Below are 18,555 nucleotides of genomic sequence, written 5' to 3'. Positions count from 1 at the left end.
AAAAATACATAAGGTAAAGGCATATATAACATAAAATACACTACTAATTTACAACAATTCCATGATCTTATATAGTGTGTGTGTGTGTATGTGTATAGATATATATATATTGTTGGATAAATTAATTCCCTAAAAAGATTCTTCTTTGCATAATATTTAGGCATGATTTTAAATATGTTTAAATATAGTATTGAGTAGGTATATTAACTTGGGCAGACCAAAAAAACAAGTGAGATCAAATAATATATCAAACTTCATTTCTCCACCACCCCTTAGAAAAAGCTAATCTATAGCTTTGTATATATGCCTTTCATTTTAACATGTATGGTTGAAGAAAAATATACAAAATACAAATTATTATTATTATTAGATATAGAATTATATTTTCAAAAATAAAAGAAAAATAAATGAGAAACTCATGTTCTATTATTATACAATGGAATTGGATTACATTAGGGTGCTGCCCCCTAGGCTTACTCAAAAAAAATAATGATAAGATATGTGTTCTTTATTGTGTTTAAATGATGCTTTGTGATTGTATATTTGTGGGAAAATTTGGTTGGTTAATGGTTTAATTAGGTGTACCCATTTAATTATTCCCCTAAATTTATCACATGAGTATAATCCTTCAACTCCAACAAAAAAAAGAAAAGAAAAAAAACCCAAAAATTGTTTCAACTTTATCGATGTCTAACAAGTTTCTTATTCTTTTCATCTTCGCATTTATTAAATGTTTATTTGGTTTAGCATTCGGATAGATATTGAAATGTTTCTATCAATCAATCAAAATGATTTTTGAAATACTTCCATTTTTATTTTAGATTCTTTTTTAGTAAAAAAGTATAAATAGAAATATCTTCTTTTAAAAACAATTTTTCGATCTTTTGAACATAAAAATGAAGAGAAAGCAATGAAGATGTGTTTCATACACTTACTTTTTAAAACAACATTTGAAATAGCCCCATTTGAAACATAATAAATTATCATTTTCTTTAGGTTTAAAATTTGATTATTTTAAGAGATTATAAACATGGATCATGATTGCATTTTCAAACTCATAACTAAACGCAAAATTTTTAATTTTAAATAGTTCTTTGTTTTCTAAAAACAAAGTTTCGAATTACAAGGCAAATGAGGTACGTTAATTTTGAGTTGTAATTACTAACACTCTTTCAACTTTCTAAAACTGAAGATCATACCTATTAAACTTAAAATTGAAATGAAATGGTTTAAGTGTTCTAAAATATATAGTTATTTTTTCTATAAAACAATGGAGTTATAGGATACCAAATTTACTTTCATCTACATGATATACACGTATACTGTTATTTCTTCCCTATCTCGAAACTCAAAGGTGGACAGACCAAATGTGTATAACAGTTTAACCTCTTTTATTATTGTTAATTTTGTTACTCATCAAGAGGGGAAAGTGAGAGAGGGAGAGAATAAAATGAATAGATGATTATTATTTTTGTAATAATAAACAAATATGAAAGTTGTAGTAGCTTAAAGCCATTGATGTGATTTAAAGGAATTTTAATCTTGCTTTGTGCCCACTTATTCCACTGGATGATCAGCCCCCCCCTCCCCTTCTTCTTCTCTTTGCATCACTCTCTATTTAATTTCACCTTCACTCTCTCCTTTTTCTCTCTCTCTAAAACAAGATCACAGCAAAGAAAACACAAAAAAAAGAAAAAAAGACAGAGAGCTGTTTTCTTAGCTTGAAGATTTTTCTTTGAGCAAATTTTGTTAGGAGAAAAAACTTTGAATTTTTTCTTTTTTTTCTTTTTTGGTGTGATGGGTTTGTTTAGAATGAAAGGTTTAGAAGATTTCAAACCATTGATGGCGATGGTAGCCATAGATTTTGCTTTTGCCATTGTGAATATTCTGCTCGAGACAGTTCTTGATCATGGAATGAACCATTTAGTTCTCATCACTTATCGTCTCTCCATTGCTGCCATTTCCTTAGCTCCAATTGCTTACTTCTGTGAAAAGTAATTTCCTCAAATACCCACTTTTTATTTAATCTTTTTTTTTTCTTCCCCTTTTGATCTTTAGAATATTATGAATTTTCTCTTTCTCTCTGTTTCTGTTCTGTTGTTTTGGGGTTAATTTACAGAGATGGTAGAGCCAATCTCTCTCTTCGAATCCTCTGTTATCTGTTCTTCAGCGCCATTGTTGGGTAAGTTTCAAAGCTTCAATTCTTAATTATCTGTTTTGTCTTTTCAGTTTCTTCATCGATTAATTTGTTGTTCTTGTTTTCAATTCAGGGCTTCATTAACTCAATATTGCTTCCTTTTGGGAATTCAACACACTTCTGCCACTTTCGCTTGTGCATTTGTTAACATAGTCCCTGTTGTTACTTTTCTACTTGCTCTTCCATTTGGGTAAGTTTAATCTTTCCCTTTCTTACTCAAATGTCACTTCTTTAGTTTTCGGATCTCCAGAGTGCTCACAATAGTTTGTTTGAAATGAGTTTTCAACTTTTCTAAAAAGATAATAGTTGTAAAGTCATTTCAAACGGACCTTTCGAGCATTTGACCTAAACTGTTTAAATTTTTGTTCGTTAAATTTGAACTCGTTTGACAAACTCGAGATTTTCGACAGTAGTTCGAACTCCCTTTTCTCACTTTTTTAATTGCAGCTTTTTGAAGTTGGACCTAGAATACATTTCTTTTGTTTTCTTTATTTCATGCTTCCCATACTCTTTACTTAACTCCTAAGCTTAAATGTGAAGCTTCTCACCTCAAATATCGAACTTTAATTTGTATGTCGGATTGAACTATATTAATTAAGTTGCTAACATTACTTCCATTCGTAAGAGTTAATTTTCTTTTCAATCTTACTTTGAAAATTCACATTAAACTACATTTAATAATCCTTAGATTCTTTATAAAGTGTGTTCGTTTTCTTCTAAGTTCCTACCCTAATTTCAAATCTTCCAAGAAAACTATTTTTCTTAGCCTAAAACTTACCTTGAGTTTTGAAATTGTTTGTAATAAAATATTTAGTTTTAAAAATTATATTTTGATTTATGAAAATGTTTTTTTCAAATGCTAAAAACTCAATTTGGTAAACTCTCACATAACAAATTTTCTTTCAAACAGGTTAGAGTCAGTGAAGTTGAAAAGCAGCAGTGGGAAAGCGAAGGTGATCGGGACCGTGGTGTGCATCTCCGGAGCTGTGCTATTGACGACATACAAAGGCCCAACATTGGCAAATGCTTCATACGTTACCGCACACGTGAGTGATGCGAAGCTAAAGAAGACAGCGGAGAGTTGGACGGTAGGGTGCATTGCTCTAGTGGCTGGAACTCTGCTGTGGTCGTCGTGGTTTTTGTTGCAATCAAACATCGGAAAGAGATATCCATATCAATACTCGAGCACCGCCATCATGTCCGGCTTCGGGGCAATCCAATCCGCCGTATTGAGCCTCTCCACCGGCGCAAAGCTCTCTGCTTGGGCTCTAACTGGAAAGATTCAAATACTCACTGTCTTGTACACTGTAAGTCTCCACAAAAATATTAAAGCTCTCAATTTGCATGCATGCAAGGTGTTGAGGTTTTGATCATCATATGAAAATAATTATTAAAAAAAAAAACAAATTCTTTTAATTTGTTTTTTCTTAAGTTATATTTTTTTGAAGGCCAAGCTGATTAATTAGGTTAATTATGAGATTAGTTCCAAGTTATTTTAGGGATGCTTTTATCCACTATAAATCTAGGGCACCAAAAAATATCTTTCTGCTAACCCACTAGACTTTCCCACCTAAAGGAGAAATGATGAGGGATCACTTTTCATTTCTTTTTTCCATAAAAAAACACAAGGTGTCAAATTCTTACTCACTTGTTCATAAGAATTTAGTTTTGACGAAGACCTGTCTGGTATGAAAATTAGAAAATAAAAGAAACTTAATCACAGGAATAGAAATAGTGTAGATATAAAATTCAAATGAAGGAGAGTTATATAATATATAACTCCGTTGTGGATATGTAGGGAATGATTGGATCAGGGATATGTTTTGTGGGAATGTCATGGTGCGTTAAGAAAAGAGGGCCAGTGTTCACAGCAGCATTTAGCCCGTTGGTTCAGATTATGGCAGCCATGTTCGATATCCCCATCTTGCACGAGCCACTCTTTCTCGGAAGGTATGAAAAAGGAAAAAGCTTTTAATTTATTAGAAATCTCCATTTCTTCAAAATATACATATATACACAAACATATTTGGAAGTGTTTTTATAATTAGGGCTAGAAACTATTGTGCTGTCATGTTTAAAATCAATTACAAAACTTACTTTGAATCACCAAAATCAACCCTTGAGAGTTTGGAAACAATATTCATTATATTGATTTAAAACTAACGTAAAGACAAAACATGTTTTTATTACTTTCTAAATACAACAAAAGCAATTTTCATCCTTTCAAAATTACTTTCAATCATATCCTAATATATTACAATCTTTAAATTAACCGTGGTTAGTAATGAAAACAGCTTGTTGGGGTCCATCATTGTGATAATTGGACTATACATTTTACTGTGGGGAAAGAACAAAGAGATGGAAAGCTGTGCTTCAAAAGTGGTGGTGGAAGAGGAAATTACTTCAACAATTACTCCTCATGACCAAATGATGAAGGATTTACAAGATCAACCATAGAAAATTAGACTTAATTAATTAAGTAGATGAAATCTCAAATTAAAGACCTTTTCTTTTTTTCTTTTTTCTTTTTTCTTTTTTTAACAATATTGTTATTCAAGAGGGGTAAAATCAATAGGAGAAAAAAAAGAGATTACTTTAATCTCAGTTAGGCTTCTATTGTTAATTGAAACCAAACTATTTAGCGGAGTTAAGTGTATAACATTATAAATATTTGATGAAATTAAATAGTCTTTTTTTCAATTAATTTTGTTCGTGTTTGAATAATGCTTTTATAATATGTTATGGAGATAAAGTTTTGATTTTCTTTTCGGATTGAATTTTGTGAGTTGAAACTAATTGACCATTTGTCCCATCACAAGATATTGTATAATCTGATACCCAAAAAAGGAAAAAAAAATTCAAAGCTCTTATTTTCATTAGTCAATTTTTCATTTGAATTCTTTTCCCTTTTTGCTCATATTCATACAAAATAAAAGTAACAAAATGGGTCTTTTTAGACATTAAATTATTCTAATAAATAACAATAATTTGAAAATAAGTGGAAGAAAAAGAATAAGAATTTCAAACCCAATGAGGATAATAATTTATATATATATAAAGAATATTTGATAGGAATAATTGAAGAAGAAAGTTATCGTTTGTCTTTTTTTATTAAAGAAAAGAAAAATCAAATTTTTAAAAAGGAATGATCTTTGTTGAGGGTGTCTTCGATGTGGAAGTGAGATTTGGCGCCTCAGTTGCTAAAGCAATATCCTTGTGTTTGTTGAAAGGCTACAAAATAACGTGGATTCATATACTCTTCTCATAAATCACGTAATTTCAAAACTCATTTTTTCTTTGCCTTTTCAATTCTCACCTAAAAGAAAAAGGATAAAGGGGGTTGAGAATTTCCCTATCCTTTTTTTCTTATTTCACCTCTGTTTCTACTGCTTCAACTGTTGAATCTTTAATCCTTCAAGTCTAAGTCTCCCAGGTACGAACCCTTTTGATTTTATTCGCTTTTGTTCCTGATTTTTGCTACTGTTGCTCTCCTAACCTCGTTTTCTATGTGTAATGCAACTCTTGTTTGGTTGGAAGCAATTTTGGTTTCATTTTGTTGATGGGTTTTGATTTCTTGAATTGGGTATTGTAGATTGAGGCTCGTTTGTGGTTTTGTAGTTCAATTGTTACATGTAATGCAATGTTCTCAATGTATTTTGGGTATTTTGTGTATTTTGTGTCTTAGTCGTTTGTTTGGGACTGAAAATAAATTTGTTAGGTGGAAATTATGCTTTCAATTGGTTGGTGGGTTTGTTTCGCTTTATTGGTGATGTGGGATGAACACTGAGTTGCAGATATTTTCTATTCAATTTAGGGTGTGAGAGAAAATTGAGCAAAGGGACGACTAGATGATGCTCAGAAATGTTAGTCAAAGACTTTTGTTGTTCTATTGATTCAAGTTTGTGGTGTTTGAAATTCAAATGAACCTTTCGATGGATTGCCATTCAAATGATGTAAAGGCCAAGGCCGGCGGGAATCAGAGCAATGAAGGCGACCTTGAGAAGCAGAGAGTTGCTCAACCATCATCATCAGCATTAGAGCTCTCTACCAGAGATGGTGATGATAATACCCTATTAACCATTGTTGTTTCTACAGGGGAGTCTAAACCAACCTCTGAGGTTCCTGGTCCTGGGACTCTTCGCTCTCAAGAAGAAGTGATATTGGCTTGTGCAGTTTCCCCAAAAAAGGAGCTCTTGTCTACTACTTCTGGTTCTGATGAGCAGTGCAGGTACATTTGAGTTGCTTCTGCTCCATTTAAAATGCATTTTCAATTGTTTTGTTCATTTGTGCTGCTACATTTTGGCAGAACCTTTTTTAGTTAGTTCCTCCTTCCTCATACTTTTGTTACTTGCGTTGTTTGTTCATTGTTTGTCATCCAAAAAACATTAGATAAACTCCTAAGTTTGCTTTTTGAAAATTGATACTTTATGTGGTTTGTTAAACCACCACTAAATTGATAAGGTTAAACCATGAATCAAATATGCGATCTATTTATGTAGATTTGGGGGTGGAAATGACTTTGTTGGTGAGGAGAGTTTGACTGAATTCTAAAAGCTTAAGTAGATGGAAGATATTTAATTTGTCTGTCACAGTAAGATTAGAGCCGCAAAAATGAGTATACTTCAATGGTTAAGGCATTTCCCTTGAGGTCGGAGGTTCAAGTCTTTGCCACACATTTGTTGCACTAAAGACTAAAGAGAAAAGATTAAATCCCTATTTTTTTTTACATTGTAGATGACACTTTTTCAAATATTGTTGTCTTTCCACAATTACTATTGGCTTCAATTATCTGGTTAATGTGTTGGAAAATGTAAAGGAAGTCGAGGCCATTAAGCCTGAGTACTATTATTCAGAATTTGTCAGCAAGAGAAGGAGGAAGTCTTGATAGAACTTGGATGTCATTGTCGAGGCGGTCTCGCAAAAGCTCATCGGACTTGTATAGATACTTGGTTTCGTACCAAAGGATCAAACAGATGTGAGATATGCCAGTAAGTTGCTTTTTTAGAGAATGCCATTTATTAAATTAAACCAATCATATGGTGTGTCAAGGGCATTTTGAAACGCAATTTGCTAAACTTTTCAGGGTTGTAGCGGCAAATGTATCACCTCCACAGTCACATCATGGTGTAGGTACTCTGTAGCTCTTGATGCAATGATTATAAACTTATAAAATGAAACGTCTCAATGAATATGGAATCAATTTTTTCGTCCTTTCTACAGTATTAGCGTTATTAGTTGATGACCAGTATCATGCTTTAGTTTTGCTTTTGCTAATTGCTACAGTTCCTTGCTTTCTTTTCCTACATTAGGAAGAAAGTTATCATGACATTTGATCTGTAATCTTTGCTTCTGAGTGTTTCTTTTATTTTGAAGGGCTTTACAAAGTAGCATAGTGAATATTTCTAAATAATGTTTTGCTTACCAGATTTGCAATGAAACTCAATAAGAATTATAGGCAAGGACAACTACGACCTTACTTATTCCGTAGGTTGTACAACCGTTTCCTTTTAAGTTCTAATACTTATAGGCAATGACTGCTGCTTCATCCTTCACAATTCTTCCTCTTCTTGGTGAATCAGAAATGTTGAGAAAGAGGAAAAGTGCAAAGTGGCAAAGATTCACTCGCCCACTAAACCACATCGAACAAAATCGAACTCATAAACTAAATAAATGGACATGAAAATTATTATGCTTCTGTTTTCTGTATATAGTCTTTACCTTTCAAACTATTGATTCATGAGAAATGCAGTTTAGAACCTTACAATTTAACATTGAACTTATGATTCATGGATGTCATATCGAAATAACCTGAACTATGATTATTCCCTTATTTGACATGCACAGACCAACTACTGGATTTGGAGGATTGATCCAACCTATAGAACTCAAGATCCCCAAAGGGTAGCAAGATTTGATTTTGATTTTTCCAGTGATATGCTTGTTTCATTTGTTGTTAAAAAACATGAAACATTTTTCATAATTATTTATGCAACAGTACTGCTTCAGTCCACTTTGGTTGGCTTTTGCCATTCTCATAGGAGGTCTCCTACTAGATATTCTCATATCAATCACCCTCGGTGTTTCCGCATTGCCTGTAAATATCATCATCGGTACGTTTTTGTCGATCGATACCGATCTATACTTCTGTTTCCTTGTCGAGATATTTATGGTTAGTGAAACTTCGAAGAACAGGAGTTATTGTGGTGCTTGGACTTGGAACTGTGTTTCGACTTGCTTTGGAGTTCTTTCAGGAGTGGAATTCATCAAGAGGATCACAAAGGGTGGAATCAAATGTCACTATTGGGTACTTTCCAGCTATATAGTCTTCGAATGTTTGCTTAAAAAAGAAGAAAAAGGAAACGTTATATAAATAAAGTGAAAATATATCTTATTCTTGTTTTTTTTCTCTACGTGTATTGGCCTCTTGATCAAACATATTAGTTTAACTTGTTGTGTAAATTTGACAATAAATCAGTAAATATGTTTACTTCAATTGCAAGTGGTAAGCAATAAAATTTTATGTTTTGACGACGTTTTATATTAGTTGAATTATTACATTTGAATTGAACAAGTTTATTTTAGTCTCTAGACTTTCAAATTTGTCTTTTTTTTTTTTTTTTTTTGGTTATAAATGAACTTTAACAAATATATTAACATGCTCATACCATCATACAAATTCGTATAAACACCACATAAGTTAGGTAGAATAAATGTTGGATGAGTTTAAACGTGGAAATTGACCTGATATTCCTTCCCGTTGTACTGAAATATTCTAACCTCAAACTTAGGTTTGTATCCATTATTGAAACCTATTGAAACTTTTTAAAGACTATTATATCAAAAGATCATACGTTAAAGATTACAAATTTTCAAATAAAGGAAAACCCATTAAGCACAAATGACAGATAGGTTGGACACATCATATTGGGCCTAGAAAAGTCCACTTTCTTGCTAGTAGGTTCACCTTCAAATTCAATAATCAAAATTGTGTTTATCCACAAATACAAGCATGGTCCTCTCCCAAGTTTAGTATATATAATGAGATGGAAAAGCTAGCCTAAGTCATTTGCTTTCTTGAATGTTTACACAATCAATCTCTTAGTCTTCCATTCACATCTCATTAGAATCAAACCAAACGATCTTTTACATTTTATTTTAGACAAAATCTCGATTTTCGTTAAATTTATCGTATCCAACGTCGTTGTCTATTAAATAATGATTTGTCGTCCCACTTAAATGTTCACCTATAAATCAACTTTAGGTCAAAAAAAAGAAGATCGACTTTCAATCATAGCAATAAGTTTATCCAAGCTAAAACTAGAAACCAAAATATCATACACAACATTTAGAAATTTGGTAACACAAACTTCTTGCTTATAATATAATTAAACTCATGCTCACAAAATAAAAGGAAAAGAAAGGAACAATTAATTAAACTTTTCATTTTACACACTGTGCATATATATAACTTAGAAACAACAAGAGATAATAAACCCTTCAACATTCCAAGATGTACAAAGCACATTCATTTACTTAAGCCCCATTTTTTTTTTCCACGTCTCTCCATGCTGCTAGAGCGAGGGCTCACATTTTGATATCAAGTTTATATATTTACATGACATGACAAGCATTGACATTATCATCATTGAACATGTTGCTCACTTTGTCATCACCACGATGAGACATCGGAATCGTTCCATGCTTCTCGCCAACATTATATCCATGTCTATAATAGTTGTAACTCTCTTTGAATTCACGAGTTGTATCTTTGAAGTAATCGGTTGCTGATGTAAAGTACAATGGTGGCTCTGGGTATGGCCAAAACTCCGCCCTCTTCCCGGCCCTTCGAACCACCTTTAGTACTTTGTTTCGGTCAACATACCCAATAACCGTCACCTTCTCAAGCTCTAACTCCACCTCAACCGAGTCAACACCTACTCGAAACAAAATAAACCCTAGTAATGTTTTTTTTAAAACCTTACAAAACCCTAAAAAAATGGTGGGCTTTTTAAATTTCTTTTCGTACCTCTAAGCTTGTAGATCGCATCTTTAACGACCCGTTCACAACCGGTGCAACACATCCTGACTTTAAGCTCAACAGTCTGTAAAAGCAAATACAAAATCAGTAATTGATAGGAATATATAGGATATAGATTCTCTCATGATATTATTATTATACCTTTGTTCCTTTTGCTGATCTGATAAATAAAAAACTTTCACATAAGGGGTTAATGAAGAAGGCCAAGGGAATTAAGAAAAAAAGTCATGTTCTAGCAAATTGTAGTTACTTTTTCATGTCTTCAAGATTCTCACACCCATTTATCAAGGGGCTTCACTAAAAACTTTTTTTTTCTTTTCATCTTTTGTTCTTTAAACATGTTGAACTATATTAGTATAATTAAATTTTCTGTTCTCTATTAACCTAAACTTTTTAATTGATGAGTTGGTTTGCTATGGTACCATAAACAAAAAGTCGTGCATTCATACCCTTGTAATTGCAAACATGGTTTAAAACCCATGTCGAATTCAAACTTCAAAACTTTAAATTGATATTTTTCAAAAGTTAAAAGAACACCCACATGAAAATTTGACAGAAAAAAGCCAGGAAACATGTAAAAGATAAAAATTCTCAAAACCCCATCATATAAAAAGATAAACTTTTTCCTATTCTTTTCAGTTTTGAGGAACAAAAAGAAGGGAAAAAAAAAAAAAAAAACTTTATCAATCTTTATCCTAAAAAGGTGAAGATACATTTTGGTTACCAAGAAATTAAATCATAAAGGGATCAAAAAGTACCCCGAACATCTCAATTAGAACAACACATTTACAACACCCTCATCATACTCTAGACCGATAACATTCACTACCAAACACAGATAAGTACGTACATGAAACTACAATAAAACAATTACCTGCAAGGACAAAGGCTTTGGCTTTGGCATGTTATTGAAGAAGATATGATTGAAGCTTTTGTGATGATGATGATGATGATGAAGATCAAGATTATTATTATGATTATGGGAATTTCCAAAACAACGTAGGAAATAAGAATAAATGATAGAACCCAAGGTAGTTCTATGAAGTACGGTAGCCATTTTCGAATACACAAAAGCTTGATATATATAACAAAAATATTAAGAAAGGAGAGAGAAAGAGAAAAACTTAGAACAGTGATCCCCAGCCTTTGAAGATATTCTTGTGTGTCAGAAGCATCCTCTCTCTTCACAGATTTCAATCTCTTCCTTAATGCTTAATCCAAAATCCCACTTTTCCCTCAGCTTTAAAAGAGTTTAATCAAATAAATCATTGAATTAAAGTTTTTTTTCTTCTTAATTTCTTTTGTATTTATAATATATATATGTGTGGTTTGGAGATGATGGAGGGTTTTGTAATAGTTTATTTGATTAGTATATAAAAGCCTTGAGAAGAAGGGAATAAAAATGGAATAAATGAAGTGGGAAAAAGTTATGTATATGCTTTAATTTTGATGAAGTTTTTGTTTTTGGTCAATTCATTTCAATGGGGTTTTCTTTTCAATGTTTAAATTTTATGTGGATTATTGAGTAAAGGGAAAAAGTGGGAAACTTTTAATTTATGCAGTAAAAAGAGATTTGATCAACTTTGATTCTGATGAGGGATTACTAAATTAAGAAAAATAAAATAAAAACTTCGATTCAACTATTACTAGTTACCAGCCATCTGCAATCCATATTTTTATCAACATTTTTGTAAAATAGAGATAATTAATCTTGACATTGTTGTTATTGAGAGATCGATATAACAATCCAAATATCTCATTTTCTTTGGTTCTACTTTGATGACAATAATTTAAATTTAGAACAGCCCACTGTAGAATCAATTAATATCTGTTTCTGTGTATGTGTGTTTTTTTACTTTTTTTAATTTAATCACTAAGGACTTTGGTTTCAAAGTAATATGGCCCACATTGGTATTTGTCAAATCTTATATCTCATAAATACTAAAAAAACAAAAAAAAGAATATTAAGGAGAGAACATTTTCTCAATATTTGGTTCTGATCTCTTGTGTGTGTGTTCATCTTTAGAAGTGATAATGGAAAAATATTACTAATACAGCTAGGGTCCCTTTTATTATTATTCTTATACACACACACACACTAATTAATATTCTAATTAAAAATCCTATTCTCTACATCTTTTTTATTAATCTTTTAGAAGGTTATTTTCCTTTGTCCAACTTTAATATTTGCCTCACATGGAAAAGGTGTATAACTCGAAAAATTAGTAAAACCATCTAGGACTAGATTAATTTTTTTTTAAAAAAAATATAGACAAATTGGAAGGAAAGAAAAAAAAGAACCCAAAAGTAGAAAAAGTTAATAAATAATAGTGAAGGACACCGTTTGGTATAAATTCTAAATAGTGGATCGAAAAACCTCTAATGTTAATAAGTAGGTCTTACTCTTTTTTAGTCTATCAAACTATAGTTGTCAAATTCACTTTAATCTTTTCAATTAACAGTGTCATCAGTACATGTACCTAACTCTATATTATTTGATATGTAACTTTTAAATAAAAAAGATAACAACAAATAGACCAATATTTTGGAGCTAACATAAGTATTAAATAGCACACATTTGGTATATTTCTCTTCTTGGAAGTCTTAAGTTCAAAATCTCAATCACTGTTTTGTGATGTCAAATAATTTAAGCCAACTTAATTAGAAAACTTAAAATTGTGAAATTTTTTAAAAAAGATATTATGATAATTAATTAAAAATTGTAAAAAAATATAATAAAATTTCAAATTTTAGTATTTTACTCCTTATAAATACTCATGCTTCTATATTATGCAAAAATCATATATTTCACTTGAAAGTACTTTTATTTTATTGAGAAATAATTTTTGTGATGATAAAATATTATATTACTACGACCGAAAAATGCACACTCTTCTGTCTAGAAAAATATAGTGTTTAATTAAAGGAAGAGTCCAAGCATTTCGTGGTCTTTTGTAAAAAGCACTTACAAAAGGAAAGAGCATGATTACACATTTTAGACTCATTATTTAAAATGCAAGACCACAAAATCACAAATTAGTCCAAACAAATTAGCATTATTATCTACTCCACTTCAATTATTTCCACAATTCCCGGTGCAACTTTTTCGAATGCTACGGCGCCTAACCAAAATATCTATTTTGAAATCAAACTTAAAATCATATTCATACAAATAATTTGTTGTGTTATAAGTATGGAGTGTACCTATTATATTATACACATACAATTTTCATCTATATTAAAACTAGAACATAGTGTAACATAGTTAAACGTATGCTCTCAATCAAGAAGAGTTTTATATGTTTGAATATTTCTCAACCATACATTTTTTTTAAACATTACGAAAAAGACCATCTCAATTTGATGTATAGTTTAAATATATGATGTGTGATTCTTTATCCAACTGTCGGTCGAGTGTGTAAACATAAACTATATATTATTGGTGTATTTAGTTTAGTCTTGTTTAGACATGATTAAAGGGGTTGTATAAGCTAATGTTCTTTAATCAACTTTTGAAAATAGCATCAACACACACAATTTTTTATACATAAGTGATATATATATATATATATATGCATATTTAATTTGAAAGGAATTTTAAAATGTAAAAAAGGAGAAAGAAGAAGAAAAGCTTTTGGTGGGTTTATGGAATTTCCAAATGCATGGGGCACACTGCGCATTTAGGAAAGGGGGGGCACAGCACATGTTCTCCATATTACACAAAGTCATAATAATTTTCATATTCTTCTCTTATCCACTTTCATTGTGTCTGTTTTTCAGTAATATTATTGTCTTTCTGCAATCAAATTTGAGACACTAACAACCTCACTCCATCTCTGTTTGTGTTTACGACAATGAGAGGGAATAGAATCAATAATAAATGCTTCTTGCTTTTCACATTCATGTGTCTATATGACTAAACATATTGAAAGAATCCGTGCTAAGTTTGTAGGGATAATATTCGTTGTTAGAAATATAGTTTAAGACAAACAAAATTGACGTTAAGTTGCAAAAAAAATGTAGAATAATAATAGTTAGAAGTTTAGGATATTACATATCATTGTTGAACCGGTGAGAATTGAATCGTAAGTATCACAAAGAGAGAGAGTCGAATTTAAAATTTGAAAATAAACTTTAGAAAAATTGTTATAATTATTTACAAATATACTAAAATATCACCATGTATTATGATGTATTGTTATGATACTTTGCTATTTATAAAAAAAAAAAATTGTGTTTATTTTACTGTATATTTGAAAATAACCTTATAATTTAACAGAGAAAAGAAATCACATACGTTACCAATAGCACCGACTCTTCATAAATCTAAAAAATCCATAAAGAACATGAAATCATTAATATAACATTTGATATACAAACTAAAAGATTTAGTTCAATTATTATACAAACCGAATGAAATGACACGTATTTTCCCTAACATATCACATCTCAATTTTGAGACTGTTCGAGATAGTGAAATACTTTTAATTTTAAGTATAAAACTGCTTGTTTGAAACACTAAAATATAATCGAAATTATCAACAATATTAATAATATTGAGATGCCTAAGTAACTGACAAAGAAACAAAAATGACATCATGAAGGGTAAAAATCATAGAAAAAGAGGACTGAGCTGAAGATTACAAACACATCATAAGAAATTGTCATTACAAATTAAGTTTTGATCCAATGCTTACAATGGACCTTTAGTTAATTAGATTGATGTATGTTGATGCACAAAGAAAACAACCCAACGAAACCATTGCCTATACAAAGAATATAAATGTCATTTCATAGTACAACAACATATCATTTTTAGTCCAACTTTTTGTATTCTTGCTTTCTCTTCCTTCACTTATTGAGTATCATATCTCAATTTTATATATCCCATATGACTCGAGAGCATATGTACTTAATTATTAGAATAATATTATATCAAGAAGTTGAGTGTATAATCTATACATTTTAAATCTAAAGTATGTTATTGGCATTTTAATCCTTGCAGAATAATAATTATACACGATCAATACATAGATGATAAGATTGATCTATACATATGTGGGAGAAAATTGACATGGTGATTATTTGAATTAAACTGACATAAATTATATTCATCATTCATCAAAATTCTCCCTCACATATTTTTTCTTTTAGAAAATTTTAACTTTTAATTTTGGTCTTTGAATTTTACATCAATAAAAATATGTCACTGTGGCAGAATCTTTTATTAAAAAACTTCATGATTTTTATTATTTTTGCCTTTTCCTTCCTTTCTTCTCAACCCAATCTTTTATTATTTATTTAAAAGAAGAAGAGGAGGAGAGGTTGTGATGAAGAAGGTTGGGAAGAGGAGGGAGAAGAGATGGAGAAGATGATAGGAAAACAATAATAAAAAATTATATGACAAATTGCAAAACCATCTAAAAATTTTAATTGTAAAAATCTATCATAAATATATTGACGTATGAAATTATCAATAAAGCTAAATAAACTTAAACTATGTAGTTAATTTTAAATTAAAACAAAATCAAAGTTTCTTAAAATTTCATAAAATTAGAAGAAAAAAAAAGATCTAACAAGTACTCATCAAAGTTGTCTATCATTTAAAGTTACATAACAATTTAAATCTAACCCAACTACAAAAAAAAATTGTCTCATTTGAAGCTACTGTAGAAAGTATCATACCCACATGACATCTTTCACTTTTTAATTTTGTATGTTATATTACCTTAATTCTTCAATATTAGACATTCAAATTTAAAGTGTAGAGTTTAGTTAAACAAATAATAACTAAATTTATGATTCATTGAGTAATTATTTCATAAAAAAATTGATCAAAATTAGTTACAAATCGAAAGTTATTGATGAACCTATTAGTTAATATTGATTGAAAAAAGAAAGAAATGAGTTACAATAATTTAATACACATAAATATACCGTAGAAATTTGGTAATAAAATTGTTTCAGTTTACTCTGCAGTTAAAAATTGGATTCCATTTTATAGTTTCCATACTAAAAAAGAATGAACTTGGCAGTGTCCTAAAGAGTATTTAAGATCAATCGAAACTGAAAATTTTAAAATTTGTTAGCAAAGGGCATCTGATTCTATTAGAACAAATCGGTACAAAGAAAATTTAATGGACAACAAAACAATAAATATATTTCGTTCTTCATTTTTGGAATTTTTTTTTCTTTTTATTTCCACTTTATTTTGGATTAGTTCTTTTTTCTAAACTAAAATTAAAATTTGATAGCTTTCTTTCTTTTCCTTTTTTATGATAAATTGAAAACTGTTTCTTCTAAATTAAAAAAAAAATAAACACACACACACACACACTAAAATAATTGATTAAGTAATTTTGATTTCTTGCTGATTTTCGCCAAATACAAATTGAGATAACTAAATTCGAATCGGTTGGGTTTGATTTTGTTTTAGGATATTAGGGTTTTTGGTTGCACCCCTACCATTAACAGCCCAACAACCATTGGGCCAAAAGACATTTGGACATTGAAAGATGATATCAACAATTCAACTCAATGGAATTTATTGCTAATCATTCAAAAAGTTGCTAGAAGATTTTGGAATTGTATAGAAACCAAACCACCATAAATTAATACTCATATTTATCAATTCTTATCGCTATCAAAAAAATAAAAAATTGAAAAATAAAATCCGCCGATGAATTCGTGGGCATCGATCGCTCTCAGTCCTGAGTCTCCGATCCAAAGCAGAGAGGAAAAGAGAGATCCAAAATCTCAAACAACAACACAATTCAACAGATCGTTTCATAAACAAAAGAACAGATTAAACCAAAAGAAGAACAAGAAGCAGAAAAAAATTATCATACAAATTACAAAAATGGGGGGCTAATTAAGCGGCGAGGGCGGTTGGGCGATCGGCGAAAGGGAGATTATGAAGGATGAGAAATCGAACGCGGTGGGGAAATGGGGCGGAGTAAAAGAGCTGGCGGAGGACGTCGGAGAGCACCACCGTGTACTCCTCAAGAATCTCTGCCAGTACGGATACGAGCATCATCTCCGGCGTCAAATTTAATATTGGGAGGAAAGCAATTGAAACGATGAATGTGGGTCTTGAATTGTTTATGCGTTGTTTGTAGAATGATTGATTTGATGGAGCTTTGGAGCAGTGAGGATTGAGGATTGAGGATTGAGATTTTTTGGTAATTTATGAGAATATTTATAGAGGACAAAAACAGCGGCTGGTTTTTGATATCATCCGGTAAATAGTCACCCATTTCAAAAATTGTACTTAATAATATTTATATGTATCACCACATTGGATATCCAAACTTTATAATAAATTAAAATAAATACATAAATAATCAAAATTGGCAATAAAAAATAGACTCATAGGTAAGTTCTTAAGTTATCTAATAGGTAAGTTCTTAATCATTCAATGTTTTGTATAATTGATTTTTAGATTTTTAATTTAGTATTTAATAGGTTGACATGATTAACATATTGAACAAAATCTTAAAATTTATGTTATTACCTAATAAATAAACCATAATACATTAGGAAATAGCTATAGAAAAGAAAAAAGCATTCAGTAAGCATCTAGATTAATCCATACAAACTTGCAGCCTCAATTAATAATATTTTTAAAATGGTTATAAAAACTAAATTAAAAGAAATAATTGTTCAATAGAAACTCAAATCTAACTTTAGTGAATAAAATATAACCAAACCAACATATAATAATAAAATACAAATAGAGTTGAGTTGACCTGATTTTGAAGTTATTAATTTAAACAAGAAAATAATAAATATATAATAATAAGAATAAGAAGAATTAATGGGAAGGCCAATCCCCAATACCGACGTGGCAACGTAATGGTTTAATGAGAGAAAGGGAAAACAATACAGTGTGCGGTGTCATATGCCACGTGGGCGACCACAGTTTATTCAGATGGAGGCGCGTGTGTTCTAGATTCTTCTTTATTTTTCTTCTTTTTCACTTTATAATTTTTTGGCTTATTGTAATTATTTATTTTCCTAAAAAAGTATTACAATTTGCATTCCCAAGTTCAAATTCAAAAAGAAAAAAAAGGTAGATTTAGATCAAATCCCATGTTTAGTTTTGTTTAAAATGCAACTGGTTTAGGTCATTGATTTGGGAAGAAGATAAATTGTTTTAAATAGAGACGTACAATAGTCTATGTTAAGTATATTTTGATTTATTTTGTCATTTTAAGAATATAAACATTTGTTTTTTAGTCTACAATTTTTTATAAAAATTAGATTTAAAAGGCCCATAGAGTAATTTTTTTATGATTTAAAAAATATTTATGATATTTTA

At 30.3% G+C, this 18,555-nt stretch overlaps 4 protein-coding genes across 6 annotated transcripts; 2 read left to right on the top strand and 2 right to left on the bottom strand.

Moving 5' to 3' along the window:
- The first annotated feature begins 1,606 nt into the window (after positions 1 to 1,606).
- LOC101211020 (WAT1-related protein At3g30340) lies at positions 1,607 to 4,901 on the top strand. The gene is made up of 6 exons (XM_004145914.3): positions 1,607 to 1,994; positions 2,120 to 2,182; positions 2,271 to 2,387; positions 3,108 to 3,504; positions 3,996 to 4,147; positions 4,492 to 4,901. The coding sequence occupies exons 1-6, from the start codon at positions 1,798 to 1,800 to the stop codon at positions 4,652 to 4,654; spliced, it is 1,089 nt and encodes a 362-aa protein (XP_004145962.2). The 5' UTR covers positions 1,607 to 1,797; the 3' UTR covers positions 4,655 to 4,901.
- A 406-nt stretch (positions 4,902 to 5,307) lies between these two features.
- On the top strand, positions 5,308 to 8,728 carry LOC101210694 (E3 ubiquitin-protein ligase MARCH2). 2 transcript variants are annotated; one of them, XM_031886268.1, is made up of 7 exons: positions 5,308 to 5,470; positions 6,012 to 6,425; positions 7,051 to 7,185; positions 7,281 to 7,323; positions 8,042 to 8,098; positions 8,193 to 8,307; positions 8,390 to 8,728. In XM_031886268.1, the coding sequence occupies exons 2-7, from the start codon at positions 6,118 to 6,120 to the stop codon at positions 8,518 to 8,520; spliced, it is 789 nt and encodes a 262-aa protein (XP_031742128.1). In that variant the 5' UTR covers positions 5,308 to 5,470; positions 6,012 to 6,117; the 3' UTR covers positions 8,521 to 8,728. The 2 variants fall into 2 exon arrangements, with proteins under 2 accessions (XP_031742128.1, XP_004145881.1); XM_004145833.3 differs by having other exon boundaries at positions 5,309 to 5,630.
- Positions 8,729 to 9,549: 821 nt separating this feature from the next.
- On the bottom strand, positions 9,550 to 11,583 carry LOC101210939 (heavy metal-associated isoprenylated plant protein 30). 2 transcript variants are annotated; one of them, XM_031886267.1, is made up of 3 exons: positions 11,360 to 11,583; positions 10,224 to 10,299; positions 9,550 to 10,131 (listed from the first exon to the last, which is right to left on the bottom strand). In XM_031886267.1, exons 2-3 carry the CDS (start codon positions 10,276 to 10,278, stop codon positions 9,809 to 9,811), a joined length of 378 nt encoding a protein of 125 aa, XP_031742127.1. In that variant the 5' UTR covers positions 10,279 to 10,299; positions 11,360 to 11,583; the 3' UTR covers positions 9,550 to 9,808. The 2 variants fall into 2 exon arrangements, with proteins under 2 accessions (XP_031742127.1, XP_004145882.1); XM_004145834.3 differs by having other exon boundaries at positions 11,110 to 11,582.
- A 5,175-nt stretch (positions 11,584 to 16,758) lies between these two features.
- On the bottom strand, positions 16,759 to 17,465 carry LOC105435431. Its single transcript, XM_011656364.2, has one exon. The coding sequence runs from the start codon at positions 17,269 to 17,271 to the stop codon at positions 17,107 to 17,109; it is 165 nt and encodes a 54-aa protein (XP_011654666.1). The 5' UTR covers positions 17,272 to 17,465; the 3' UTR covers positions 16,759 to 17,106.
- Positions 17,466 to 18,555: the final 1,090 nt, after the last annotated feature.

The sequence above is a fragment of the Cucumis sativus genome, chromosome 5, assembly GCF_000004075.3.
Source record: "Cucumis sativus cultivar 9930 chromosome 5, Cucumber_9930_V3, whole genome shotgun sequence".
Lineage (NCBI taxonomy): Eukaryota > Viridiplantae > Streptophyta > Magnoliopsida > Cucurbitales > Cucurbitaceae > Cucumis > Cucumis sativus.
Note: the sequence above shows the minus strand (reverse complement) of the source record. Positions and strands in the feature narration are given on the sequence as shown.

What these genes read in the sequence shown, in the direction of transcription:
- LOC101211020 (XM_004145914.3), top strand. Translation starts at nt 1,798, where the DNA reads ATGGGTTTGTTTAGAATGAAAGGTTTAGAAGATTTCAAACCATTGATG. An exon ending in TTCTTCAGCGCCATTGTTGG is followed by an intron (nt 2,183 to 2,270) that starts GTAAGTTTCAAA and finishes TTTTCAATTCAG; the next exon opens with GGCTTCATTAACTCAATATT. An exon ending in CTACTTGCTCTTCCATTTGG is followed by an intron (nt 2,388 to 3,107) that starts GTAAGTTTAATC and finishes TCTTTCAAACAG; the next exon opens with GTTAGAGTCAGTGAAGTTGA.
- LOC101210694 (XM_031886268.1), top strand. Translation starts at nt 6,118, where the DNA reads ATGAACCTTTCGATGGATTGCCATTCAAATGATGTAAAGGCCAAGGCC. An exon ending in AACAGATGTGAGATATGCCA is followed by an intron (nt 7,186 to 7,280) that starts GTAAGTTGCTTT and finishes TAAACTTTTCAG; the next exon opens with GGTTGTAGCGGCAAATGTAT. An exon ending in GAACTCAAGATCCCCAAAGG is followed by an intron (nt 8,099 to 8,192) that starts GTAGCAAGATTT and finishes TTTATGCAACAG; the next exon opens with TACTGCTTCAGTCCACTTTG.
- LOC101210939 (XM_004145834.3), bottom strand. Translation starts at nt 11,292, where the DNA reads ATGGCTACCGTACTTCATAGAACTACCTTGGGTTCTATCATTTATTCT. An exon ending in CAAAGCCTTTGTCCTTGCAG is followed by an intron (nt 10,300 to 11,109) that starts GTAATTGTTTTA and finishes TTGCTTTTACAG; the next exon opens with ACTGTTGAGCTTAAAGTCAG. An exon ending in TGCGATCTACAAGCTTAGAG is followed by an intron (nt 10,132 to 10,223) that starts GTACGAAAAGAA and finishes TGTTTCGAGTAG; the next exon opens with GTGTTGACTCGGTTGAGGTG.
- LOC105435431 (XM_011656364.2), bottom strand. Translation starts at nt 17,271, where the DNA reads ATGATGCTCGTATCCGTACTGGCAGAGATTCTTGAGGAGTACACGGTG.